Consider the following 27,964-nt stretch of genomic DNA (forward strand, 5'->3'; position numbering starts at 1 on the left):
TTTTAAGTCAGTCACATTTATTTAAAGAAGAAATATATGCGAAGCGTCTAATTTATTGCCTGAATTCATTTGGAGGCACCTAGTAAATATTTCTAACTATACAGCACTGTTTAAAAAAAAAAAAAAAAAGGTCTAAAATTCTGAATTTAGTGATATCCTTATATGGAGACAGGGGAAAAAACTGGACTTGAGAATTACTTGTTCTAGGATGTAAAGGAGCCCTGGTGGTGCCGTGGTTAAGCCCTCAGCTGCTAACTGAAAGTTTGGTGATTCCCACCCAGTGACTCTGAGGGAGAAAGATCTGGCGATCTGCTTTTGTAAAGATTATAGCCAAGAAAACTCTCTGGGGCAGTTCTGCTCTGTTACATGGGGTGGCTATGAGTTGGAATTGAGTTGATGGCACCCAGCAACTTCTAGAATGTAAACAACGGTTAAAAATAAACAAAACTACACTTCATACCCACTCTAATAATACCTTATATTTTTATAGTAAGGTTCACTTTATACATTATAAAGTTTTTACCTACATTAGCTCATAATATCCTGTGAGGTAAATAAGGCAGGGAGCTCTGGTGGCGCAGTGGTTAAGCACTCGGCTGTTAACCGAAAGGTCTGCAGTTTGAACCCACCAGCTGGTCTGCAGGAGGAGAAAGATGTGAAGTCTGCTTCTGTAAAGATTTACAGCCTTGGAACCCTGTGGGCGGTTCTGCTCTGTCCCATAGGGTCACTATGAGTCAGCATCAGCTCAATGGCAATAAATTCGGTTTTTTATTGTTCCCATTTTATAGATGAGTCTCAGAATCTAATTAAATGATTTATTCAAGTTTATACTATTGGTAAATAGAGGGGCTAAAGCTTTATTCAGGACTTCTGTCCCCATCCCCCCCCCCCCGCCTTTTTTTAAACTTATTTTTGTTTGTTTGACTCTATACTACACATTGATGTTCAGGTAGAATGGAAATTCTTTTGACAATAATGTGTGTATGTGGTGTGTTTGTGTTCCTCTGACTTTCATTTATTAAATATTTATTTTGCATGTAAGCTTTGTGTTAAATACTCTGTGTATGTGTAAGTAGTACATTAGTGCTAAATGGAAGGTTCCTTTCCTGAAGAAGTTTACAGTCTGCCTGATGCATAGGGTAGAAACATATAAACACAAAAACCAAACCTGTTGGAGTTGAGTTGATTCTGACTCATGGTGACCCTATAGGACAGAGTAGAACTGCCCCATAGAGTTTCCAAGGAGCGGCTGGTGGATTCAAGCTGCCGACCTTTTGGTTAGCAGCTGTAGCTCTTAACCATTGTGCCACCAGGGCTCCAGAAACATATGGGAAAGTTAAGTAAGAGTACGGTGTGTATGCATCTGAGGACCAACTGAGCAAAGCAATGCAGGAAAGACTGGAGACAGGGAAGTCAGCTAAAATGAGAGATGACAACCTGCAAGTGATAAGATGGTGGATATCATACGCATATGAGAGGAGGCCACAGGTTTGGTGACTATGCTTTTTTTTTTAAACAATCAGTTTTCAGTACCCTAGTTGCACCATGAAAATTTCCTTTTCTGTGTTCTTGGGTAAATAGAAGTTTTCCTATGTACTGAGCTCACTGTCCTATAGTCTCAGAAAATATACAGATGAGTGCTGAAATAATAGAAATCAGTACCCCATGTTAAAACTGCTGATCAGTGCCATCCATTTCTGCTGGAATCCAAAGGTAAATCATCATTCAAATTGGCTACTGAATGCCCTGCCCCAGCTTTTGTCCCATAGCACTTGAGTATGTTTGCCTGTTTTGCCTTATTCTTAAGTCCATAGGCATCTCCATGACTTCCAGATTTCTTCCTGCCTGTTTTAATGCTATTCTTTTAGTTTTGTTTTTAGTTTAGAGAAAGAGCTTTGTAATACATTTGTTGGTCTGGTTGCTTAGCAGCTTGCTGTGATTATGTAGCTTGGAACAGATACATTACCATTTGAGATCTTGGTTTCCGGCCCTGATTCAGGTATCTATTGCATCCAGGCTTGGAATTGGAAGTGTTTTTTCTATTAGAGCAATCATCATATAAGTACAAATGGATAATTTTGCAGCATTTAATAGAAAATATCTTTATGTTTATATATGTTCCTTTGTCCTTTGTTGTTTTTTACCTTTATCCCTTTTTTGCCCTCACAGTTTAGGATACAATCTTATAAACATTGTAAAATCACTAAACCTTCATAAAAGAGTTCTTAAAATTTATTTAGATGCACGAAATAAGGACCTGGACTATAATGTTGAAGGAGTGTTTAGGAGAAACATAAGAATTCTTTAATGGTATTTCTGAAGACATTAGATTTTCAAATGAAATTTGGTTTTTATTTCATTTCCTCGAGATAATTTTCATAACATCCAGTTGATGTCTTTCTTTCTTAACTGCTAGAGGAAGATCTTATTTCCTCAAAGTGTTCCCAGTTCAAATCTATCTGGAACAGAACTGTCTGTAAGGATACCGTTTTTAATGTAATATCAGCAGGTCTTTGGGGGTAAGAAGAAGCCTGAAATTCACTACACAGAACACAGTAGCAAATGATTTTTCCTTTGCCCTTGTAACTGTGAAGGTGGTGTATTGTTTCTGATGCCACGGTGTGGTACAACATAATCCTTTACCTATACTTAGTATAAATTTATTAGACATAGTCCCTGCACACAGTCCAGCAGAGAGGCCTGCATTACAGAAATAATTCTTGTGCTGCTGAGCTGGCAATTTACCCACTTAATCACTTGTGTGACGTCATATGTGCAGTTGGTAGAAAATGTGCTGACCATGTCCTGCATTTTAAAAGGCAGTTGCAACAGGGGCACTAGCTAAAAATAAAATAAAAAATAAAGCTTTTAAGTTACATTGAAGGTCTTCAAAGTCCAGAAGGATTAAAGTAGCAAAAGTGCTATGTTAGTCAATAGGCTTGACTTTAAGAATCACATTTTATAGTTGGCCATCTAATAATCAGCTGATATGCTAATCCCTAGTTGTTTACTTCTCAGCTCCAAAATAATTGCAGAGCAGGGGAAAAAGTAGGCAGGAAGGGGATATTATATTCAGAGATCTGTGAAATGCTTTTCAGATTTTCAAATCAGCCTTAAACTTTCCAACTTTGTTATAAGGATCACAGAAAACATCAGTTGTTGGCTTGAGATTCTTGTGATAGCTACAAAGGGAAGAGTCCAGATATGAGTCTCTGCTGGGTGTACTGGGTTGCTACTAAATCTTTTGTGTGTGGAAGAAGACAGGACCCCTAACGAATATTTGATTTCTTGGCAGAAAGATGGAGTCTACAATGCTGAATTTGCGGAATCTGTTTGAGCAGCTTGTGCGCCGGGTGGAGATTCTCAGTGAAGGAAATGAACTTCGTAAGTCATTCTGAGCTGGCCTGTGCAAAGAGAAAAAACAGATTTTAGATTTGGATTTTCTACAAAGCTGAAGTGTGTTCCAATTTTAAAATTGCTTTTCACTGGGGTTACCTAACCCAGAAACCCAGTGCCATCGAAAAAAAAAAAACAAAACCACGTGGCCACTTATCCATAGTCAAAGCTTAATGGGCACTCATTCTAAATGGTCACTTTTTTTTTACAGTTGCCCTTAAGTGGGTTTTACCCAGACTTTTTTTCATTATTAGGCTTCTCTTTCCACTGAATACTTGGCATAAGTTGCCAATTTCATATTTGTAGCATAAACTGGGTAAAATCTCTGAATTTCTAAGGACGTTGCATTTTTTTTTTTTTTTAGAATAGTAGCTGTCCACATTTTTCATCCTGGGCTTTCTCTGTGTTCTAGAAAACATTTTCAATTGCAGAAGGGAAAAAAAATGGCACTTCATTTTGAAAGATGGGCCAGTCATCCGCTTTTACCTACTTCATATAATTGATGCTTGGTAATAAAGGATTGGAATTGAGTATAGAGCTGGGGAAGTCTTGATAGAGGGGACAGTCTGGGCAGTAGTAGATTAGCAAGAAAGGAAGGTGAGGCTGATAGCATTGACTTAGGTGATCTAAGAGAACCAGTTTCTCTTTGTGTTGCCATCCTCTCCTATTTCAGATTTTTTATTGATACCTAATTTAGTAAATATCCTGAAGTACAGCACTGTCAGTGATAGGATAATATCCATATGCCTACAAGGAAGACCAGTTGACACAACTATTATTCAAATTTACGCGCCAATTGCTAAGGCCAAAGGTGAAGAAATTGAAGATTTTTACCAACTTCTCCAGTTTGAAATTGATCAAGCATGCAGTCAGGACACACTGATAATTACTAGTGATTGAAATGCGTAAGTTGGAAACAAAGAAGAAGAAACAGTAGTTGGAAAATATGGCCTTGGTAGAAACAATGCTGGAGATTGCATGATAGAATTTTGTAAGACCAACGACTTCTTCATTGCAAATACCTTTTTCACCAACATAAACAGCGACTGTACACATGGACCTCACCAGATGGAATACAGAGGAATCAAATCAACTACATACGTGGAAAGAGACAATGGAAAAGCTCACTATTATCAGGCAGAACAAGGCCAGGGGCCAACTGCAGATCAGGCCATCAATTATTCACATGCAAGTTGAAGCTGAAACTGAAGAAAATTAAAACAAGTTCATGAGAGCCATAGTATGACCTTGAGTATATCCTACCTGAATTTAGAGACCATCTCAAGAATAGATTTGATGTATTGAACACTAATGACCGAAGGCCAGACGAGTTATGGAATGACATCAAGGACATCATACATGAAGAAAGCAAGAGGTCATTAAAAAGACAGGAGAAAAAGAGAAGACCTAAATGGGTGTCAGAAGAGACTCTGAGATTTGCTCTTGAACGTAGAGTAGTTCAAGCAAAAGGAAGAAATGGTGAAGTAAAAGCTGAACAGAAGATTTCAAAGAAGAAAAAGTAAAGTATTATGATGACTGTGCAAAGACAAGGAGATGGAAAACCAAAAGGGAAGAACACACTTAGCATTTTTCAAGCTGAAAGAGCTGAAGAAAAAAATTCAAGCCTCAAGTTGCAATAATGAAGGATTCTATGGGGAAAATATTAAATGACACAGGAAGCATCAAAAGAAGATGGAAGGAATACACAGAGTTGCTATACCAAAAAGAATTGGTTGATGCCCAACCATTTCAGGAGGTAACATATGATCAGGAACCAATGGTACTGAAGGAAGAAGTCCAAGCTGCACTGAAGGCATTAGTGAAAAACAAGGCTCCAAGAAATGAAAGAATACCAATTGAGATGTTTCAGCAAACGGATGCAGTGCTGGAAGTGCTCACTCGTCTATGCCAAGAAATTTGGGAGATAGCTAACTGGCAAACCAACTGGAAAAGATCCATATTGATGCCTATTCCAAAGAAAGGTGATCTCACCAAATGCTGAAATTATCAAACAATATCATCAGTCAGAACAAGGCCAGGGGCCAACTGTGAAACAGACCATCAGTTGCTCATATGCAAGTTCAAGCTGAAACTGAAGAAAATCAGAGCAAGTCCACGAGAGCCAAAATCTGACCTTGAGTACATCCCACCTGAATTTATAGACCATCTGAAGAGTATATTTGACGCATTGAACACTAGTGACTGAAGACCAGACGAGTTGTGGAGGGACATCATACGTGAAAAAAGCAAGAGGTCATTGAAAAGACAGGAAAGAAAGAAAAAACCAAGATGGATGTCAGAGGAGACCCTGAAACTTGCTCTCGAACATCGAGCAGCTAAAGCAAAAGGAAAAATTAAAGAAGTAAAAGAACTTAAAGAAATTATAGAACAATATCATTAATATCACATGCAAGCAAAATTTTGCTGAAGATCATTCAAAAATGGCTGCAGCAGTATATCGACTGGGAGCTGCCAGAAATTCAGGCTGGTTTCAGAAGAGAACGTGGAACCGGGGATATCACTGCTGATGTCAGATGGATCCTAGCTGAAAGCAGAGAATACCAGAAGGATGTTTACCTGTGGTTTATTGACTATGCAAAGGCATTTGACTGTGTGGATCATAACAAATTATGGATAACATTGCGAAGAATGGGAATTCCAGAATACTTAATTATGCTCACGAGGAACCTTTACATAGATCAAGAGGCAGTTGTTCGGACAGAACAAGGGGACACTGATTGGTTTAAAGTCAGGAAAGGTGTGTGTCAGGGTTGTATTCTTCCACCATACCTGTTCAATCTGTACGCTGAGCATATAATCTGAGAAACTGGACTATATGAAGAAGAACAGGGCATCAGAATTGGAGGAAGACTCATTACAACCTGCGTTATGCAGATGACACAACCTTGCTGAAAGTGAAGAGGACTTGAAGCACTTACTAATGAAGATCAAAGACCACAGCCTTCAGTATGGATTGCTCCTCAACATAAAGAAAACAAAAATCCTCTCAACTGGACCAGTGAGCAACATCGTGATAAACAGAGAAAAGATTGAATGTCAAGGATTTCATTTTACTTGGATCCACAATCAACAGCCGTGGAAGCAGCAGTCAAGAAATCAAAAGATGCATTGCATTGGGTAAATCTGCTGCAAAGGACCTCTTTAAAATGTTGAAGAGCAAAGATGTGACCTTGAAGACTGAGGAGCGCCTGACCCAAGCCATGGTATTTTCAATCACATCATATGCATGTGAAAGCTGGACAAGGAATAAGGAAGACCGAAGAAGAATTGACGCCTTTGAATTGTGGTGTTGGTGAAGAATATTGAATATACCACGGACGCCAAAAGAATGAACAAATCTGTCTTAGAAGAAGTACAACCAGAATGCTCCTTAGGGGCAAGGATGGCGAGAGTGCATCTTAAATACTTTGGACATGTTGTCAGGAGGGATCAGTCCCTGGAGAAGGACATCATGCTTTGCAGAGTACAGGGTCAGCAGAAAAGAGGAAGAGCCTTAACGAGGTGGATTGACACAGTGGCTGCAACAGTGAGCTCAAACATAACAATGATTATGAGGATGGCTCAGGACAGGGCGGTGTTTCCTTCTGTTGTGCATAGGGTCACTATGAATTGGAACCCACTCGACGGCACCTAACAGCAACAACAACACCATTAATATCACATGCAAGCAAAATTTTGCTGAAGATCATTCAAAAGTGACTGCAGCAGTATATCGATAGGGAACCTGTGTTTTATTGACTATGCTAAGGCATTTGACTATGTGGATCATAACAAATTATGGGTAACATTGCAGAAAAGGGGAATTCTAGAACACTGAACGTGCTCATGAGGAATCTGTACACAGATCAAGAGACAGTTGTTCGACAGAACAGGGGGATGCTGCATGGGTTACATTCAGGAAAGGTGTGCGTCAGGGTTGTATCCTTCCACCATACCTATTCAGTCGGTATGCTGAGCAAATAATCCGAGAAGCTGGACTATATGAAGAAGAACAGGGCATCAGGATTGGAGGAAGACTCGTTAACAGCCTGCATTATGCAGATGACACAACCTTGCTTGCTAAAAGTGAAGATGACTTGAAGCACTTACTGGTGAAAATCAAAGACTACAGCCTTCAATATGGATTACACCTCAACATGAAACAAAAATCCTCACAACTGGACCAATAAACAACATCATGATAAACAAAGAAAAGATTGAATGTCAAGCATTTCATTTTACTTGGATCCACAATCAACAGCCATGGAAGCAGCAGTCAAGAAATCAAAAGATCCATTGCACTGGGAAAATCTGCTGCAAGAAATCTCTTTAAATTGTTAAAAAGCAAAGATGTCACCTAGGGGACTAAGGTGCCTCTGACCCAAGCCATAGTGTTTTCAGTCACCTCATATGCATCTGAAAGCTAGACAGTGAATAAGGAAGACTGAAGAAGAATTGACACCTTTGAATTGTGGTGCTGGTGAAGAATATTGCATATACCGTGGACTGCCAAAAGGACGAACAAATCCGTCTTGGAAGAAGTACAGCCAGAATGCTCCTTGGAAGCAAGGATGGCGAGACTGCGTCTTACATACTTTGGACGTGTTGTCAGGAGGGATTAGTCCCTGGAGAAGGACATCACGCTTGGTAAAGTAGAGGGTCAGCAAGAAAGAGGAAGACCCTCAACAAGATGGATTGACACAGTGGCTGCAACAATGAGCTGAAGCATAGGAACAATTGTGAGGATGGAACAGAACCGGGCAGTGTTTCGTTCTGTCATACATAGGGTCACTACTAGTTGGAATCAACTCGACGGCACCTAACAACAACAATTTAGTAAATGTTCTAGTCGTCCTCACTTGTGTAAAAGTAATGCAAGAACTGTGCCTTAAACTTTTTTCCCCACAGTATCTAGTTCAATATTTTCTTTAATTTGATTGATGTTTTTAATAGCACTTACCCACTTACAGGCCTTTCAAAACAATATTCTATTTTCTGTCTCTGATAGCTGCTGCATGACCCTGTCATCTGGTACCAGCTCAGTAACCGAGATGGCATACTAATTAGACTTCTCTTTGAGGTCACATCATCTCAGAAGATGGATTACTTTAGAGTCTAGTGGAAAGGATATTGAATTAGAGATCTTAAAACTCAGGTTCATTCTGCGAATATTTAGTAAGAGCCTATCACAACTTCTAGCACATGCTGAGTTGAGGGAAAGGGATAAATAGATGGTTTCATAGAGAAAAGTGGAGTTTGAATTGAGCCTTATATGTAGGGTAGGATCCCGACAGCCAGAGATGAATGAGGGCATTTTAGGTTAGGGAGAGAGCAGGAGTGGAGGTAAGAGAATTTGAGGGGAGTAAGAGTAAGAGGGGTGTGTATTAGTTTCCTAGGGCTATAGTAACAAAGTACCACAAACTGGGTGACTTAAAGCAACAGAAATTTATTCTCTCAGCTCTGGAGGCTAAAAATCTGAAATTAGTGTGTTGGCAAGGCTGGTTCATTCTGGAGGCTCTGATGAATGGTCTCCTAGCTTCTGGTGGTTTCCTGCCATCCTTGGTGTTGCTTCGCTTATAGATGCATCATTCCAGTCCCTGTCTCTGTCGTCACATGGCTTTCTTCCCTCTGTGTCTCTTTGTCTTTTCTTTTTATAAGGATACCAGTCATACTGGGTTAGGGCCCACCTTCTCTAGTATGATCTCATGTCAACTAATTACGTCTGCAAAAACTCTGTTTCCACATAAAGGTCACATTCACAGTTACTGGGGTTAGGACTTGAACATATCTTTTAGGGGGATACAAATCAACCCATAACAGAGTGACATACTCTGAGCTGTGTTTTTGGAAGATTAACTTGGCAGAGATGTAGGCCACATTACAAGTGGAGGCTAGGAAACCGATTAGGAGACGTTCGCCATAGCTCAGGGAAGAGGCAATAAGAGCCCTAACTGCAAAGATGGTTGTGAAGATGGAAATCAGGGAAAATGGCTGAAAGAGATTACTTTAAGATTGCTAGGAGAAGGCAGCTGATAGGATGTGGGAGCAGAGAGAAGAATCGGAGGTTTGTAGCCTCAATAATTAACTGCTGGCTTTTAACTACTAAAATAGGAATTTAAATGTCTTTGTCTTTGTGGTTATGCTATGAAGATTTAGGGATAAAATGAGTTACTAGTTGTGAAAATACTTTTGGAAGAGATTATGCCATACAAAAATACAAGATATTTATTTTCGTAGGTACCCTTATTTTATAAGTAAATTTCTTTTAACAAATTCTATCTCCTCATTGATTTCTGTTATAAAATTTAGAGGTGCACCTCCCTCCCCCATTTCTAACTTGAAATATTGGCTTTTCAGAAACTAAAATTGCTCGGTGTTTTCTAGATCCTAGAATCTCCTTTCTGCAAGCACACCAGTGTCTGTCCTTTCCTTAAACCAAAAAACCCAAACCCCTTGCTGTTGAGTCAATACTGACTCATAGCGACCTTGTAAGGACAGAGTAGAACTGCTGCATTGGGTTTCCAAGGAGTAAGCTGATGGATTCGAACTGCCAGCCTTTTGGTTAGTAGCCATAGCACACTGTAGCTCTTAACCACTGTACCACCAGGTCCCCTTCCTCTCATTAGATTCTGAGAATTCCTCTCATGCCTAAGTATCCCCTAACTCCTTTATTCTTGCCTTTCATCATATATTTCTTCTTTTTTCTTTTTGTAGAGTTTTTTTTAAAGCTGTGGTTACTGAAAGATCAGAGTGAAAGTTAATATTCAAGTAAAATGACTTTAATAGCCTAGTTATTTTGTTTTCTCCAATCTATGTGGCATTTATCTTCTATATTTATTTTATAAGTTGCTTGAACTTTTTTTTTTAATAATTTTTATTGTGCTTTAAGTGAAAGTCTACAAATCAAGACAGTCTCTCACATATAAACTCATATACACCTTACTACACACCCCCATCCACTCTCCCCCCAATGAGTCAGCCCGCTCCTTCCCTCCAGTCTCTCCCTTTGTCACCGTTTCGCCAGTTTCTAACCGTCTCCACGCCCCCATCTTCCCTCCAGACAGGAGATGCCAGCATAGTCTCAAGTGTCCACCTGATACAAGTAGCTCACTCCTCATCAGCATCTCTCTCCAACCCATTGTTCAGTCCATTCCACATCTGATGAGTTGTCTTCGGGAATGGTTCCTGTCCTGGGCCAACAGAACTTTTGGGGACCATGACTGCCGGGATTCTTCTAGTCTCAGTCAGACCATTAAGTCTGGTCTTTTTATGAGAATTTGGGATCTGCATCCCACTGTTCTGCTCCCTCAGGGGTTCTCTGTTGTGCTCCCTGTCAGGGCAGTCATGGGTTGTGGCCAGGTACCATCTAGTTCTTCTGGTCTCAGGATGATGTAAGTCTCTAGTTCATGTGGCCCTTTTTGTCTCTTGGGCTCATAATTATCTTGTGTCCTTGGTGTTCTTCATTCTCCTTTGATCCAGGTGGGTTGAGACCAATTGATGCATCTTAGATGGCTGCTTGTTAAAATTTAAGACCCCAGATGCCACACTTCAAAGTGGGATGCAGAATGTTTTCTTAATAGTATTTTGCCAATTGACTTAGATGTCCCCTGAAGCCATAGTCCCCAAACCCCTGCCCTTGCTCCGCTGACCTTCGAAGCATTCAGTTTATTCAGGAAACTTCTTTGCTTTTGGTCCAGTCCAGTTGAGCTGACCGTCCCTGTATTGAGTGTTGTCCTTCCCTTCACCTAAAATAGTTCTTATCTACTATCTAATCAGTAAATAACCCTCTCCCACCCTCCCTCCCTCCTCCCTCTCGTAACCACAAAAGAATGTGTTCTTCTCAGTTTATACTATTTCTCAAGATCTTATAATAGTGGTCTTATACAGTATTTGTCCTTTTGCCTCTGACTAATTTCACTCAGCATAATGCCTGCCAGGTTCCTCCATGTTATGAAATGTGCTTGAACTTTTTTTGATGGTGTATAAATTAGGAATAAATATAACTTAATATTTATCTCAGGTGGTTTTTGTGTACTGACATTATTCTAGGTTTGTGCTACGCTATGTACAGTATGTGACATGGAAATTGTTTTCAAGAAGATTATTTAAGTTTTAGAGACAAGATTCATCATCATGAAATGGAAAATAATACAAGTATCAAAATATATGCTTTTATGACGTCTAAAAAGATTTAATGTGGGCCAAACTGATGAGCAAAGAAAGCTTTCATAGAGCAGATTGGACTTGAAAAATGGGTACATAAAGAATAGGTAGGGCATTCCAGTTAGAATGCATGCCTTGATCACAAGTGAGAAGGCAGAAATGAACACAGGTGTGTTCTGGGGGCAGGGACAAACTGGTTTAATTAGAGAGAGGGTATTTATTATATAGTGGGAGGAGGTAAGTTCGATTAGATTGGTGAGTTGGGCTTGGATACCTGGAGTTTAAATTTCATCTGAACAGCAAGTCATTCATTCAACAAATATGTGAGTGCTCATGATATACTGGAAAGAGTGTAAGGCACTGGAGATAAAAAAGCAAAAAAGATCCCTCACCCTTAAGAAGCTTAGAGGGGTAGTTGGGGAACAGAGGCCCTGGGGGGAATAAACTGAAAAATGAGGATTTCTGGAACTGCATTAATCTATTTGCTGAACTATGAACCAACTTCGGATTTTTTTCTTTAATGAATCAAAGATTATTCTCAATTTGTTTTAAGGAAATTTCCCTTCTTTTTTTTTTTTGATGAATGTGCTTTACTTTGGGTTTAGTTTAGTACAGTATGCATATGCATATATTTTTGTTTGAGTTTAATAAATCTTTTGAATGTGTACTTCATGACAGGGAATATACCAAGCCGAATTGTTATTCAGAAACTGACAAAAAATGCCGTGTTTATTGATCTTCACAATCAAATATTTCCTGCTCTGTGGTCCAAAGTGCCCTTTTGACCCAATGCTACAAACTTAGTTTATAACAGAATTGTATGTAAAAAGAATGTCTTAATCAGATATGCAAATGTCTGGTTTTGTTCTATCGAAAACTGAACTGAACCAGTAATCTAATCATTTGTCTTAAAATAGAAATTCTTTCCTTGAAATGAGCTAATTAATTAGTTTGAGTTCCAAGTTGGTCCAATTCGGTTCCATCTGTAATGTGTGCCAATTAACAATGAATAGGTATGATAACTCAAGATTTTCCAAGAAAGAATATCCTAAAGAACAAAGAACAAAATTAGGTCAGGTGAAAACCTTTTCGTTCTCAAAATTGTTTTTCAGCTCAGTAAATATTTGAGTGTATGCAACACTATATTTAGAAATATTTAATTGACCACAGTGTGGAGCTAAAAAGTTTTTTAGACTCTGTAGTTGAAAATGTGTTTCTTGTTCCTTATTTTTTGAAACTGCGGTATTCCATACATCAGAAAAGTGCGTTGCTTGATGAATTGTCAGAGTGAACACACCCAAATAACCAGCTCTTGTTTTTAATTTTTTCCCTTGTGAATCTATGATGTTGAAATTGTTAAATTTGCAAAAGGATACATTGCTTGTTTTCTTTTTCTTTAAAAAAACAAAAAACATTGTTATGTGTTCCAAACTGTTAGCTAAACCAGCATATCATTTAAAGCTATTTGAATTGTAATAATACTTAATTGTTGGGGGGGAGCCCTTAATATTTACATTTTCTAAAATAAATAGGTCACAATATGCTATTTTACTAATAAAATCTATTGCTTGGCTAAAAACTGAAATTTTTTATTATATATAAGACTTGATTTTTCAAGATACTAAGAATGAATTGGTATCCTAATTTTCATAAGTTTGAAATTTAGTCAAATTCATAAAATTGCTTAAAAAGGACACTATTATTTCTTATATTCTTAGGTTACATTCAAGTAGGAAAATTGCCCTTAATACCTAAGAATTTGCTAACTTTGTGCATTTGGCCTAGTTACAGCTGTGAACTGGGCTAGTTTGACCAGAAGCAGATACACACCTTGAAACTTCTTCCGTGATGCTGGTGAGGAGTGATGCTTAGAGATAGATCGAGGTTATTTAGAAATTGTAAGGTGCCTTTGCAAATACATTGTAGAAGAGCAGGTTTGGACAATATCAGATAATAAGAATGAATCTTACCAGGGTTATCTTACTTTGAGGTGCTGCCTTGGAAGCAATGGTTTCTCTTGCAGACATTTGAAAAGAGTTCACATTCTGTTACCGGTGACTCACCAAAAGCTGGTATCTTCTCGTGTCTTTCCAACTGAAATATTTACGTACCCTTCAGGGCAGTGTTAAACAGCAAAAGCAAATTGGCTCTTTACTTTCAAATCAATATTTTTATAATTACATAGCTGAATGGAATTGCAGGCCTAGACATCTATAGTATTAATCTACATCTACGGGAGCACATTACAGCAGTTACATTTGAATTTGCTGTTTAACATCTCTGGCGTAGCAACGCGTGACTATAAAGGAGGCTGTTTTTGTTTTATGGCTGTAACTGTCCTGGTGTGTGACAGCTGCCCCACAGGTGTCCCCCTTTGATTGCCTTCTGTTCAGAAGCTTTCAGTGTTAGTGGTACATCTGGAGCCAGGTGACTAATGAGTTACTTATTCCATAGCGGATGCCACTAGATAAGCCAAAAGTAAGTGGCCTATTGAAACAGGAATTCCTCCCCTCAAAGCTCTCATCCGGAGTGGTGAACATATATCCAGGGTCCCAGAATCTCCTCCTGGTTGTTTTCAGCTGGATTTGCCTGTAGTTCAGCTAGTCCTTTAGTTAAGTATTTGGAGTAAAGCTAACCATAGGATTCATTTATTAGAACATTTATACTCTGTTTGGTGCTTGAATTATTAAAGTTTCCCTCTTTCCTCAGAATTTATCCAGTTGGCAAAGGACTTTGAGGATTTTCGTAGAAAATGGCAGAGAACAGACCAGGAGTTGGGGAAATACAAGGATCTTTTGATGAAAGCAGAGACTGAGCGTAGTGCTCTGGATGTTAAGCTGAAGCACGCACGCAACCAGGTGGATGTAGAGATCAAACGGAGACAGCGAGCTGAGGCTGACTGCGAAAAGCTGGTGTGTACTGTTTTCTGTGCTAGGGCTTGCTAGAACTATGATGATGGGGCAGAGGGAAGCCAGATAGACCCTGGTTTCCTCTTCCACATGAAAGAACTGAATGTGACCTGTCCATTAACGGCTTATTAGAGCTGAGATTGCAGACTAGGAATCTTCTTAAGTTGAAATTAAATTTTTTTTTTCTCCTTTAGACTTGAAAATATTACTTGAGACAAAACTTCTAAGTGAGAATTTAAAGAATTAGAAAGGCAGAGATAGCCTAGTGTACTTGGACATTCCTCATTGTTGGATTATAAGTGCTACTCAGACTATGCTCATGCTTATATCGATAGCTAGTAGTTTGTTATTGATACAGGCAATACAACTCTAAATCATTCATCACTGCTCTCTAAATCAGAGTAAAGGGCTAGGTGTATTCAACCAGAGTGGAGCAATGTGACTGACATAGAACACTATCATTTTGATAGACCAGGGTGGGTCGTGGTGCAAAGGAAAGCCTTTACTAGGAGGGACTAATCCATCTTGGTACAGCATTAGATGCCTCACTTAACTTAAATTGTCTGGTTCCAGTATGTTACAGCTTTGTATCCATTTTCATGCATTTTGCTCCACCATTCAGAAAGGTGGGTGGCTGCTTTGATCTGTAGAAGAAGCCAATAATTGTCCTGATCAAATGACACTAAAGTGTTCTTGCTATGCGAAATCTATTTTGGGGCTCTCATTTTGCATTACTCTCTTCTTGGATTAGCAGTTTGATCCAGAAGTTTTATAGCAGAAATCCCACTATTCTAAATGGAGTTCCTTTTGCCAGTTAGAAATCAAAGAGACAGTCTGGTCTTGATGTGAATTAATATGCAATTGGTGTAGCAGTCTTCCTGAAGGCCCATTTGCATAATGCTGTATTTTAATGTCTTCTGGTCTGCCTGTCCCATAAATTTGAGGTGAAGCTTCCTCCCCTGGCTGGTTATGATGTTTGACTCTGCTGTGGTCTGTAGGAACGGCAGATTCAGCTGATTCGAGAGATGCTCATGTGTGACACATCTGGCAGCATTCAACTAAGCGAAGAGCAAAAATCAGCTCTGGCTTTTCTCAACAGGGGCCAACCATCCAGTGGCAATGCTGGGAACAAAAGGTGGGGGAACTGCATCTGTTGTTATCTGATCACAAGCTACACAGCTGTCAGAGCTCTTGTTATGTGAACTCTCAGATGTACTGCTTCTGGAGTGTGTGCTGCATAAAGCAGAAAGACTTTGGAGAAAGGGTGGGAAATAAAGGCACAGAGACCTCCGCCCTATTTTTAAATGTTCCCTTAGAAGGTTGTTTCACCATGGATAAAATTTTGATGTTGGCACCGACTTGTACATGAATAACTAATCTTGTACATTGCCTAGAAACCTAAGGGTGAAAGTGGCAGTTCAGCAATACTTTCAATGTTTACTCTCCAGAGAGTTCTTGCAGCTCTTCTACTTTAGAAAGACCTCTGTGAGCCAAGACCAGAGAGTAATTTTGGTTCCACTGCATCACTGTTTAAAAGAGTCTCCACCAGGTTTTGAATTTAACACCCCCAATACAATAAGTAAGGTCAGCGTTCTCAGAGCTATTTATTTTGTTGCCTTGTTGTTTTATGGGGAATCTTTATAACTAAGAAGATGTACGGGCTTAATTTCTTAAAAACCCAATGCTTGGTAATACTCTGTCTTGTAGAAAGCAACCACAACTGGGATCAAATTAAACTTCAGTCTTCTGCCTTGTGAATTTTTAGTAGCCTGTAGTACACACTCAGCAGAGAATAGCACCTATACCTGACTGTAACTTCCAACTGCTATTATAGAGCTTTGTTAAAAAGCAACTGTGCTACATGTGTGCTTGTGCACACATGCACACTCCCCCATGAAAACCATAAGAAGCAACCCATCACAGCTAGGATTTGCTTGCAGTTCTCATAGAGAAGACACTGTTCTGAAATTGCTGATGTTACCTGCCCAGTGGGACTTTTTGTGAGTGTTGGTGGGTCTTGTGTCTAACACTGTGTTGTTTCACTCATCTAGACTGTCGACCATTGATGAATCTGGTTCCATTTTATCAGATATCAGCTTTGACAAGACTGATGAATCGCTGGTAATGAACTTTTGATGTCTGAGAATTACCTACTTTTCTTAACCCTGCTCCCTCAGGAATCTCTTTCCTGTCCTCTCCTGAACAGCCTTTGTTACTGTTTTATAGTTGATGTGCTGTACATTCTGAGCTAGCATTTTAAAATATAAATTGTCACAGACTGTAAGAGACTGGCTTATCTATTAGTTTCTGGAACTGGGAGTATAGAATTCAGGATTTGTCATAAGGTTATTAGTTTTATTTAAAGGATCTGTAAGCTGCATGTGTTAATTGATTATATCTTGCCTTATTAAAGCCCCAGCAAGCAAGCAAAGAATTAGCAAGACTGTATCTAAAACCAATTACTGTCCAGTTGATTCCAACTCATAGTGACACTATAGGACAGAGTAGAACTGCCCCATAGGGTTTCCAAGGAGCTGCTGGTGGATTTGAACTGACAGCCTTTTGGTTAGCAGGCAAGCTCTTAACCACTGCACCACGACGGCTCCAGACTGTAGGAGTTTATTTGCTACTTTTTGGGTAAATAGACTTGTGCCTTATTTCTGAATTAGTTTGGCTCTTGAGGTGAACTTAACCATACTTTGCAATTAGAAGGAAACAAATGTCCTGGGACCTGAGCCAGAAGACTGTGATGAGAGTTTCTAGGCACTATATGATGCTTTAACCAACAGCGGTTAATGCGTTTAAACTCTTTGTTACTCTGCTTTTATGGGGCAGTGCATTTCTCTTAATTTATGGTGGTATTTCCACATAAAGGGTAATCTCCTGATATTTTAATCTTTGATATTTAGGAGACTGTTCCATTGGTTTGTGTATCTTTTCCTGTTGCTAAATGAAAGCTCACCAATAACACAATAGATGAGTGGACATTGTTGGTGGGTGGTTTTCTAATGATAGCAAAACAAGTGGCAGCTACTTGTTATGTAGCTAGAATTTTTCTGTCCAAATTCGATGTTTGACTAAGGAAATAATTGCTATTTCATGGATAGAAAAATTAGGCATCACCTTTTTGAAATAAGGAATTATATGGATTAGCTCTGGGGTGTATAATAAAACTAGAACATATTATTAGTTGATTTGGAGCTAGACCTATGATGTGATATCTGTTGTATTTGAAGCTGAATCGGACAGACAGTAGCCAGATTACTCAACCTTGAATTGGGGAGGTTAAATTTATTTAGCTAAGCTACTACATGGTTATATGCACATAGCTAAACTGCTATAAGCAACTTCTGTTTCTGGATATTCTGTTTTCAGGGATTATCAAAAGTAAGGAAACCACAGGTAGCTGTTAAAAATGATTGCAAATGGTTGAAATAAGTGAAGTGAAACCAGACCACAGTAAAAGACAATTCTTCAGTGGTGAACATCTTTTTTAGGGCCTTAAGGAAAAGGAATGCTTGAGAGACATAAAACTTAAAGTAGAACTGTTTAAGTGGCAACATTGTGCAGACCACCTTATTAGATAGTAGCAATCCCTTGAGGGCAAGAATCAGATCTAACAGGATCAGTATAGTGCCTAACACTTTGTAAGTTCTAAAACTAATTACAGAAATAATCAGAAATAAAGGACCAGGCACTGGATATAATCACAGCAGAAGTTGATTCTTTAACCTTTTCTTGCCTCTGTGGTATTGATTCATGATTCTATTATAATAGCTTCAATTTCCAAAAGAAAGCATGTTAGCTTACTATAGCTGTATAGCTACAGCAGTAGAGATCCTCCCTTCCCTCTCTCCACAAATTTTAAGTTAGGTAGCTGGACTCAAGAAACCTTTAAAGTTAATTGTAAATTTACAAGGAGAGCTCTAACCAAAGAAGGGAATTAATACAATGTAATTGTCAACAGGATTGGGATTCTTCTTTGGTGAAAACTTTCAAACTGAAGAAGAGAGAAAAGAGGGTATGTTGGTTTTTATTTTTTTATAAAGTAACAATAAAATTTCTCTGGAAGTTTTGCCATGATGTGGTGTTCCTAACATATTGCTCTAACCCAGTGACCCAGTGCTGTAACTGTTCTAGCCATTGTAAACATGGCGGGTGGGGGTGGGTATTGATATTCCTTAGGGTGGTAACTCAGTACTGGATCCTAGGATCCTGTCCTGTTTTACTGGTCTGGGCTGCATCTCAGTTCATTCATAGAGTGGAAAAGGATATGCTTAAGTTTGTTTTGAGTTGTCATATGAACTTTTATGCCGGACTTTTGTGCTCTAATGTAAGCTTTAGATGCAATGTGTGTATAATGGAATATACAGAGATCTATCTGCGTGCTTGTTTAGGGTACATAATGTGTTTCCAAAGCCTTCATGTCCTTAGATAGGATTACAGCTCTACTTTTTCTAGTGTTGTCATCTAAATTTCTCCGGAGCTCGTTCATTTCTTCTAGGGCACCGAGGGCATTTTTGTGTTGGTACAACTTAAACTTCATATACCAAAAAACCCATTGCTGTCGAGTCAATTCCAACTCATAGCAACCCTATAGGACAGAGTAGAAATGCCCCATAGGGTTTCCAAGGAGTGCCTGGTGGATTCAAACTGCCAACCTTTTGGTTAGCAGCCATAGCTCTCAACCAGTGCACTACCAGGGTTTCTAAGCTTCATATAGAACTGGGCAATAAGAGAGAGCACACGTTGTTATTTACTGTAGTTCTGGCTCTTAGGACTTGCATCTAAGTTGTGTGATGGAATAATTTTATTTTCTGTGCTTCAGCTCTTCTACTTGGCACTAAAATTATTGGACTTTGCTCCCCTCTAGCGCTCTAATAGCCGACAGTTTATTGACGGTCCACCTGGACCTATAAAGAAAACGCGTTCCATTGGCTCCACGGTAGACCAGGTAAGACTAGACAGACTGAGAGAATTGTGGCTTTGAACACGCCAGAGATTAGTAGCCCCAAGCATTAAAAATCCTTTTGAGTCAGCATTGTTGTGTTATTTTGAGAGAGATGTTGGGTGAAAGTTTTCCTATGTAATAGTATCCTTATTATCTATAATGAATGAAATTATTCTGATTATGTAAATGTCTGTTGCCTATATGTTTGATTCTTAGTTATTTGTATGTATACCCCTGTGACCTATGTTTTGTGTTATAAGTATGAGACTTCAATTTAAGGTTGTTTTGAGCTGGAGGCTTAAGTCCTGACCAAGACTTAGGGATTTTTTTTAACCACTCCCAAATACCCTGTTCAGCTAAACCAAAGCCATTGCTGTTGAGTCGATTCTGACTCATAGCAACCTTATAGGACAGAGCAGAACTGCCCCATGGAGTTTCCAAAGAGTGGCTGGTGGACTGTTGACCGTTTTGGTTAGCAGCCCTAGAACGTAACTACTATGCCACCAGGGTTTCCAAATACCCCATAAAAAAAAGGGGGGGGGGTGGAATAAGATTTTATGTTTGCTTGTCCCTCATTGCTACTTTTGTTTTAGGGGAATGAATCCATAGTTGCAAAAACTACAGTGACTGTTCCCAATGATGGTGGGCCCATTGAAGCTGTGTCCACTATTGAGACTGTGCCATATTGGACCAGGAGCCGAAGGAAGACAGGTCTGTTGGGTGTGTGGCTAAATTGCCTGTGTAAAACAACTGGTGAAATTTGAGACAGTTGATATCTTAGAAAGAAGTCTCCTGAGGCAGGAATTAGATGTATTGGGTAGTTTCTTACTGCCGCTTAAAGAGGACCAGAGAACTGCTTGTGTTACGCTTTACCTTTGGATTGCTAGCCTTGGCCTTGCCAGCTAGTGCATAACTTTTGTTTTTCTTTAAGCTGTTTTTTTGCATAGCTGTTGATACTTACTTTTGGCTATGGTTACAGAGTATGGCTTATCTACCGATTAAAATTTGGGTTAAAATTCAGAAGGAACACAATACTGAAGATACAAAGCTTAAAGTTGCTTGTTCTCTAGGTGCTTTACAACCTTGGAACAGTGACTCCACCCTGAGCAGCAGGCAGCTGGAGCCCAGAACTGAGACAAACAGTTCCAGCACACCACAGAGTAACGGAGGGATGCGCTTGCATGACTTTGTCTCTAAAACGGTAAATCTAGGATTGCTCCTTTTCTTTTGGGCACAACATAAGTTTTTTAATTATGAAAGTAGTAATTGTACACTAGGAACAAATTTAAAAGATTTTGAGTGTTATAAAGGTAAATGCAGTTTTCTTCCTCCCAGTCTAATCTCATTCTCCAGGGGTAACTGCTGGTGACAGAAGGTGTGTGTCTTTCCACTCTGTGAATAATATTAAAGTAAACAACTTTTCAGAAGCAATCGTGTGTGCTTTTTAGTGATTCATGTTTACATTTTATGTTTGAGCATAGCACCTTAGATTTTCGAAATGTTTTAACTTTGTATCATTTGATTTCCTTATGAAAACTGAAGTAAACTGAGACTTAGAGGAGTTAATTGACTTGTTTGAGTCGTATGACAGTTAGTGGCAGATTTAACGTCTAGGTTTTCTAAGTCTTTGTCAATAAATTCTACCGCTCAATGCTGCTGCCTTCTAGCTGCATGACATTAGGGAAGTTATTTAATCTCTTTTTGCTGTGGTTTCTTTATTTTTAAATGAAGAAAACAAAACCCACTTTATAAGATTATTGTGAGAATTACATGAGTAAATATGTGTAAAGATCTTAGAAAGTTGTTTGGCACATACTGAGTGCTCAATAAATGTTAATTGATGGTGATGATAATCTTGAACAGGCAGTCCCTGGCTTGACCCCCGTGTTCAAGTTAAAAAGAACCACATTTACAACGTTCCTTTTTTTTGCTTTTTAATATATCTTTATCGTCAGTAATATGTACTGTGTACAGTGTTGCAGTGCATAATTTGCTGATGTTAAACCATTCTCAAATGTTCACTCGCAGATGTTCAGTTTTATGAGTTACTGTTCACAACACCACCACAGAGCATACTGTGGCTTGGTCTACCATGAACTCGGTGTTAGGAGTTGTAACAGAAGGTTGGGCAGTGTTCAACGACATATGACAATTGAGCTGTATACAGCCCAACAGCCCACTTTGTTGACACAGATGCTGACTTCATTGATACTGATAATAATGAAAACTAAAAAAAAAAAAATAAGATATTTGATTTACGTCAGAACCGACTTATGATGAAGTTGTCAGAACAGAACCCTGTTGTAAGTCAGGGACCTACCTGTATTTCATACTACTCTGTACCTTTTGCCCCGTTTTATCCTTAGGTTATTAAACCAGAATCTTGTGTTCCATGTGGAAAGCGGATAAAATTTGGCAAGCTATCCCTAAAGTGTCGAGACTGTCGTGTGGTCTCTCATCCAGAATGTCGGGAACGCTGTCCCCTTCCCTGCATTCCTACCCTGATAGGAACGCCTGTCAAGATAGGAGAGGTATGACTTGTGGGAGCCATCCTTGTGCTATGGCTTCTTTAGGCTTTCAAAGACTTAATGTTAGGTTTTGCTCTAAAATTAATGATGTCAAATATGTATCCCTTCCACAAATAATGAATAGAAATTATAAAATGTTAACTTGTAGCATAGTTTTGGCTAGGTTTGTCTGTTTAATAGCCTTTTAGAATCAAACTCCTTTACTCATTTCCTTCTTCCTTTCCCCTCTTATCCTCATTCTATCTATCTTGGAAAATTTGAAACATACGCAGAAATAGAGCCAATATTGCAGTTAACTTGCAGTACCCGTCACTCAACTGCAGCAATTACTAACTTGCCCAATCTTGATACACTTGTCTCTTCTCCCAACCCTGTCCAGTTTTGAAGCAAATCCCAGTCATCATATAATTTCATCGGTGAATGTTCTTTTATGTTAGAGATATTCCATATTAAGCTATCAAAATTAGGTTGCCTATTCCTGAAAATTATTTAAATCCATTATTATTTATTTTACAAACAACTTTAGCAAGAATCAAAACAAAATGACTGCTGATACCAACCTCTAAGCAGAAAAAATGTTATTTTTCCCTGATCTAATTCCGTGCATATAATTTTTTAAAATGAGTTTTCTATACTCTAATATAGAACCATGCACTTCTCCCCTCCAAATAGATTTGGTTCATGATCAACTGTGAGATGTGTTAAGTACTTTTTTTTTTTACTAAAAATAATTAAAGTGAAAAAAGTTTTCCTTTTTTAGAGTAATAGATTATATTAAAGGCCATATCTGTAATCTCATTATTGCTTGCTCTCTGATGCCCTTGCTTGAGTAGGAAAGATGAACGGGGGTAGAGTTACAGCTGGTGGTCTTATTACTTGTTCATAGGAGAATGTGGTGTATATGACCATAAGTCATTTCTGGTGTGGAGGTAGGAAAAAGAATTGAGAGTCTCTGTTCTCATACATGTTTTGGGAATGGAATTTTAAAGTGTACATGATGTCCTAGCCTGAGTATTAGTCTGGAGATTGGTTTCTTTACATTTGGTATAAATAATGATTTCAGACTCTTCCCCTTCTAGGGAATGCTGGCAGATTTTGTGTCTCAGACTTCTCCAATGATCCCCTCCATTGTTGTCCACTGTGTAAATGAGATTGAGCAGAGAGGACTGACTGAGGTAAGAGTCAATCCCAAGAGAGGGCGAATTTGTTGTTTGTGTTAGTAATTAGGAGGTTCTTAAATAAAAGTATCATTTTATGATAGGAAGGCCTGTATAGGATCTCAGGCTGTGACCGGACAGTAAAAGAGCTGAAAGAGAAATTCCTCCGAGTGAAAACTGTACCCCTCCTCAGCAAAGTGGATGACATCCATGCTATCTGTAGCCTCTTGAAAGACTTCCTTCGAAACCTCAAAGAACCACTTCTGACGTTTCGACTGAATAAGACCTTTATGGAAGCAGCAGGTAAGGGCAGATCTTAATACCTGAAAGTAAGTTTCATGAAGGTTGGAATTTTTCACTCTTCTGTTTACAGACAGTCCCTGGGTTACAAATGTCTGACTTACGGGCAACTCCTGTGTAAGAACGGACTGCCATAAGGCCTGTTATATTAAAAATTTGTGTTAAATAGAGTGGTTTATAGTAATGAACACATGCACTACTTTGTGATGCTCATGAAAATATTGCACAGTTTGGAAATGTTTCTTAAGTGTTTTATATGCATAAAATATGTACTATATATTAAGACAAACATTTGACTAACTGAGACTAAATAAGAATCATATGTACCTGTTCCAATTTACCTACAAATTCAACTCAAAGACAAATAGGAGGAGATCTCGTTTGTAACCTGGGAACTGTCTGTACTACTTTATCCCTGTGCCTAGTACAGTGCCTGAAACAGTAGATGCTCAAATAGTTTGATGAATGAATAACTGTATACAGTGTTCCCCATGCTTGTCATCTTCGTATCTAAACTTATTATCTAACTTCCTATCTAAACTGTATTCCTTGTATTAAGTATTAATGGAGTTTTTTGTTCTTTTTGCTTTTTATTTATTTATTTTTTGGTCAGTTCTTAGGTTGTTCTTTTGAACTTGGCACCATCTTTCATTCCTTTTCCCCACACCCCATGTCTAATTCATTGGTGAATCTTATCCTGCAAAATGTATCTTAAATTTGATACTCGTCACTCCTACTACTACCGCTTTTAACATTTCTCACCCTGAAGTGTTATAAGACCTACTAGCTGATTTCCTATTTCTACTCTTGTCTTCTACAGTATGCTCCTCATACAGAAGCTAGAGTGGTCCTTTTGAAATTTAAATTAGACATTGTCCCTTCTGTCCTCAGTATTCTTCAGTGGCTTATCTTCCCATCAGTCAGAATAAAACCCAGTCCTTAACGTGACTCAAAAGGCCCTATGTGATTCAGTTCCTGGTTACATCGCCAACATAATTTCTTTCAACATCCTTCCCTTCTTTCCTTCCTCTCCAGTTACACTGTAATCCTCGCAATTCTTAGAACATACCAAGCCTACACCCTGCCGTGAGGTCTTCACATTGTTATTGACTCAGCCAGGAACACTCTTACCACTGATACTTGCGTGGTTTGCTCCTTTACTTTTTTTAGGTCTCGCTTCAGGTGTCTTATCTAGAAACACCTTTTCCTGACCACCTTGTCTAAAATAACAGCTCCCATTTGCCTGCCTTATTTTCTTTATCTTATGTATCACTGCCTGATACATATTTGTTTTCTTGACTCACTCTTCTAATAGAATGTATGTTCCATGAGGCAGAGACTTTGTTTAGTTTTGCTTTATTCCCAGCATTTAGAATAGTACTTGCCACATGGAAGGCCCTCAAATATGTTTTACAAATGACCGGATACCTTCTTGATAATTGTAGTCACTGCAGTTACGTTTCTTCTTAGCACATGGGTTGCCAGCTGCTTTCCTAACTGCAGAGCTGATTTTTTTTTTAAAGCTCTGACTTGCAATATTGAGCTGTTGGCCAGTATCCTGCTTGTTAATGAAACTAGAGTATGATGTAGACATGAACCTAATCAGAAGTTTCAAAAGCTTACTGTATGGATGAGACTTTGTGGTCGATAACTTGGAAGCCCGCTGTCAAGGGAAAAAAGCCTAGGCCTCTTGGTGCTTTCTTTTCATTTACAGAAATCCCAGATGAGGACAACAGCATAGCTGCCATGTACCAGGCTGTGGGTGAACTGCCCCAAGCCAACAGGGACACATTAGCTTTTCTTATGATTCACTTGCAGAGGTAAGCACAGCAGACACTGGTTTCTGGGAGTTAGGGAGTTTTTCAAGGTGAAGATAATGTGGGCTGGGTGTTAGGAAGGGAGCACGAGGGATGAATTGTTTTCTTGTAGAAATATTTTGGTCTGCGTTTAAGTGGAGGAGGCGTCTTCTAATTTAATACTCTTTTGCCTAGAGTGGCTCAGAGTCCAAACACTAAAATGAATGTTGCCAATCTGGCTAAAGTTTTTGGCCCTACAATAGTTGCCCATGCTGTGCCCAATCCAGACCCGGTGACAATGTTACAGGACATCAAGCGTCAACCTAAGGTAGGCAAGAGTGAATATATACGAATTTGTATAACAAGATAAATTGGGAATAAGATTTATTTGTCCATAGGATCTTATATGGAGAGAGAACACTGGGATGTAAAGCCCTGAGCTTTGGAAGTTTGGTAACATATTTGGTGGCTTTTAGGTGGTAGAGCGCCTGCTTTCACTGCCACTGGAATACTGGAGTCAGTTTATGATGGTGGAGCAAGAGAACATTGACCCCATGCATGTCATTGAAAACTCAAATGCCTTTTCAACACCACAGACACCAGATATTAAAGGTAAGCCCTAAGGAGCACTTGTTAAAGGACATGAGCTCTCTCTCTAGTTTTGGGCATGTGCCCTCTCCCTGCCTTTGTTAGAGCTGTTTGAAATTCACAGTCTTCAATAAAAATTGAATTTATTTTGAAAATCCTAACACTAAAGAAAAATTTGTACAGCTGTACCATTCTAATAACTTTTCACTTTTCTGAGTTCTCCTTCACGTTCTTTATACCCATGTAATTTTATATAGATGTAAGAAACTTTTTCTTTTTTTAATAATAGTTTAGATACAATTTGTTCTTATTTCACACAGTATGTTGTGAGAATCTTTTCTGTGTTACTGTATACTGTTATTTTATCATTTTTATGGATGTAAGCTATAATTTACTTAAATGTTCTGTTGGGTATTTTTCAATTTTTTGTAATTAATAAATAATGCAGCAGTCAACATTATGTGTGTATAGCTTTTTTCTCTCTACTGATAAATTCCCAGGAGTGGGCTTGCTGAATTAAAGGACTTGATTTTTTTTTTTCTTTTTATCTATTGTGTTTTAAGCAAAAGTTTACAAATCAAGTCAGTCTCTCATACAAAAAGTTATACACACCTTGCTATGTACTTCTAGCTGCTCTCGCCCTAATGAGACAGCACATTCCTCCTCTCCACCGTGTATTCCCTGTGTCCATTCAACCAGCTCCTGTCCTCCTCTGCCTTCTCATCTTGCCGCCAGACAGGAATTGCCCACATAGTCTCATGTGTCTACTTGAGCCAAGAAGCTCACCCCTCATCAGTATGATTTTCTGTCTTATAGTCCAGTCCAGTCCCTGTCTGAAGAGTTGGCTTAGGGAATGGTTCCAGTCTTGGGCTAATAAAGGGTGAGGGGACCATGACCTCCACGGTCCTTCTAATCTTAGTCAGACCATTCAGTCTGGTCTTTTTACGAGAATTTGAGATCTGCATCCCACTGTTCTGCTCCATCAGGGATTCTCTGTTGTGTTCCCTGTCAGGGCAATGATCAGTGGTAGCCAGGCACCATCTAGTTCTTCTGGTCTCAGGCTGATGTAGACTCTGGCTTATGTGGCCCTTTCTGTTTCTTGGGTTCATGATTACCTGTATATCTTTGGTGTTCTTCATTTTCCTTTGTTCTAGGTGGATTGAGACCAATTGATGTATCCTAGATGGCCACTTGCTAGCGTTTAGGACCCGAGACACCTCTCACCAAAGTGGAATGCAGAACATTTTCTTTTAATTTTTATTGTGCTTTAAGTGAAAGTTTACAAATCAAGTCAGTCTCTCATACAAAAATTCATATATACCTTGCTATATTTTCCTAGATGCTCTCCCGCTAATGAGACGGCACACTCCTTTGTCTCTACCCTCTATTTTTGTGAAGGACTTGAATATTTTTTATGTCTCTTCCTTCATATGTTTCAGCAAATTGATTTTTTTTAAAGGCTTTGGGCAATTTATATTGCCACCAACAATGTCTGAGTTGGTTGGTTTCATTCTAACCTCACTGGTATTGAGGCCTGTTCTTTCATCATTAAAAGTTCCTTTTCAAGGAAGTATATTGTTTCTTCTAGTATAAAAAAAAAAAATTAGTATAGGTAAGACCAAATGTTCAGATATTAGATTTATGATGGTTGGAGTTGGAAAATAGCTTAAACCAGATACCAAATGTCAGCTATTCATTGATTAGCTGCCTGCATGGTTCAAAAGATACACTAGTGGGTTACGAAATGATGACACAAGTGATCTCTGGGACTTTGTTAAGTCTCTGAGTTCAGCTCTTCAGTGCTTCACAGGGTATTCAGCTTAAAACTGGCCACGTATAAGGGTGCTTTCTTTTTTCCTCCTCTTTAAAAATATTTCTAAACTTTGATCATAGTGAGTTTGCTGGGGCCTGTGACCACTCCTGAGCATCAACTCCTCAAGACTCCTTCGTCTAGCTCCCTGTCACAGAGAGTCCGCTCCACCCTCACCAAGAACACTCCCAGGTATGGAGAATTGGCCTTCTTAGGGCAATAAAAGGTGACTGCTTCCTCAGACTTCTTTCCCATCGTGTTGAAGCTTATTGAAAGGAAAGTTGGACTTTTTTAAAAAAAGGTCTAAAGAATCTTTACTCTCTCCCCTTCCTCATTTCAGGTGACCTTTAAGAGTAGCTTACAGCA

The 27,964-nt window shown here is 38.9% G+C and overlaps 1 protein-coding gene across 2 annotated transcripts in view; it reads left to right on the plus strand.

Annotated features, from left to right (window-relative positions):
• Positions 1-27,964, plus strand: part of RACGAP1 (Rac GTPase activating protein 1) — a 33,965-nt gene that overhangs the window by 3,658 nt on the left and 2,343 nt on the right. The window contains exons 2-16 of one of the 2 annotated variants that reach the window (XM_023556134.2): positions 3,300-3,384; positions 14,269-14,471; positions 15,467-15,603; positions 16,520-16,589; positions 18,436-18,489; positions 19,342-19,422; positions 20,013-20,130; positions 20,490-20,620; positions 21,786-21,950; positions 23,027-23,122; positions 23,209-23,407; positions 25,119-25,224; positions 25,396-25,528; positions 25,677-25,812; positions 27,682-27,790. In XM_023556134.2, coding sequence (XP_023411902.2) covers positions 3,300-3,384; positions 14,269-14,471; positions 15,467-15,603; positions 16,520-16,589; positions 18,436-18,489; positions 19,342-19,422; positions 20,013-20,130; positions 20,490-20,620; positions 21,786-21,950; positions 23,027-23,122; positions 23,209-23,407; positions 25,119-25,224; positions 25,396-25,528; positions 25,677-25,812; positions 27,682-27,790 — 1,823 coding nt within the window. Of the gene's footprint in view, positions 1-3,295; positions 3,385-14,268; positions 14,472-15,466; positions 15,604-16,519; positions 16,590-18,435; positions 18,490-19,341; positions 19,423-20,012; positions 20,131-20,489; positions 20,621-21,785; positions 21,951-23,026; positions 23,123-23,208; positions 23,408-25,118; positions 25,225-25,395; positions 25,529-25,676; positions 25,813-27,681; positions 27,791-27,964 lie in introns of both variants that reach the window. The other variant, XM_064284249.1, reaches the window with a different exon arrangement.

Source organism: Loxodonta africana, chromosome 4 (assembly GCF_030014295.1).
Source record: "Loxodonta africana isolate mLoxAfr1 chromosome 4, mLoxAfr1.hap2, whole genome shotgun sequence".
NCBI classification, from domain to species: domain Eukaryota; kingdom Metazoa; phylum Chordata; class Mammalia; order Proboscidea; family Elephantidae; genus Loxodonta; species Loxodonta africana.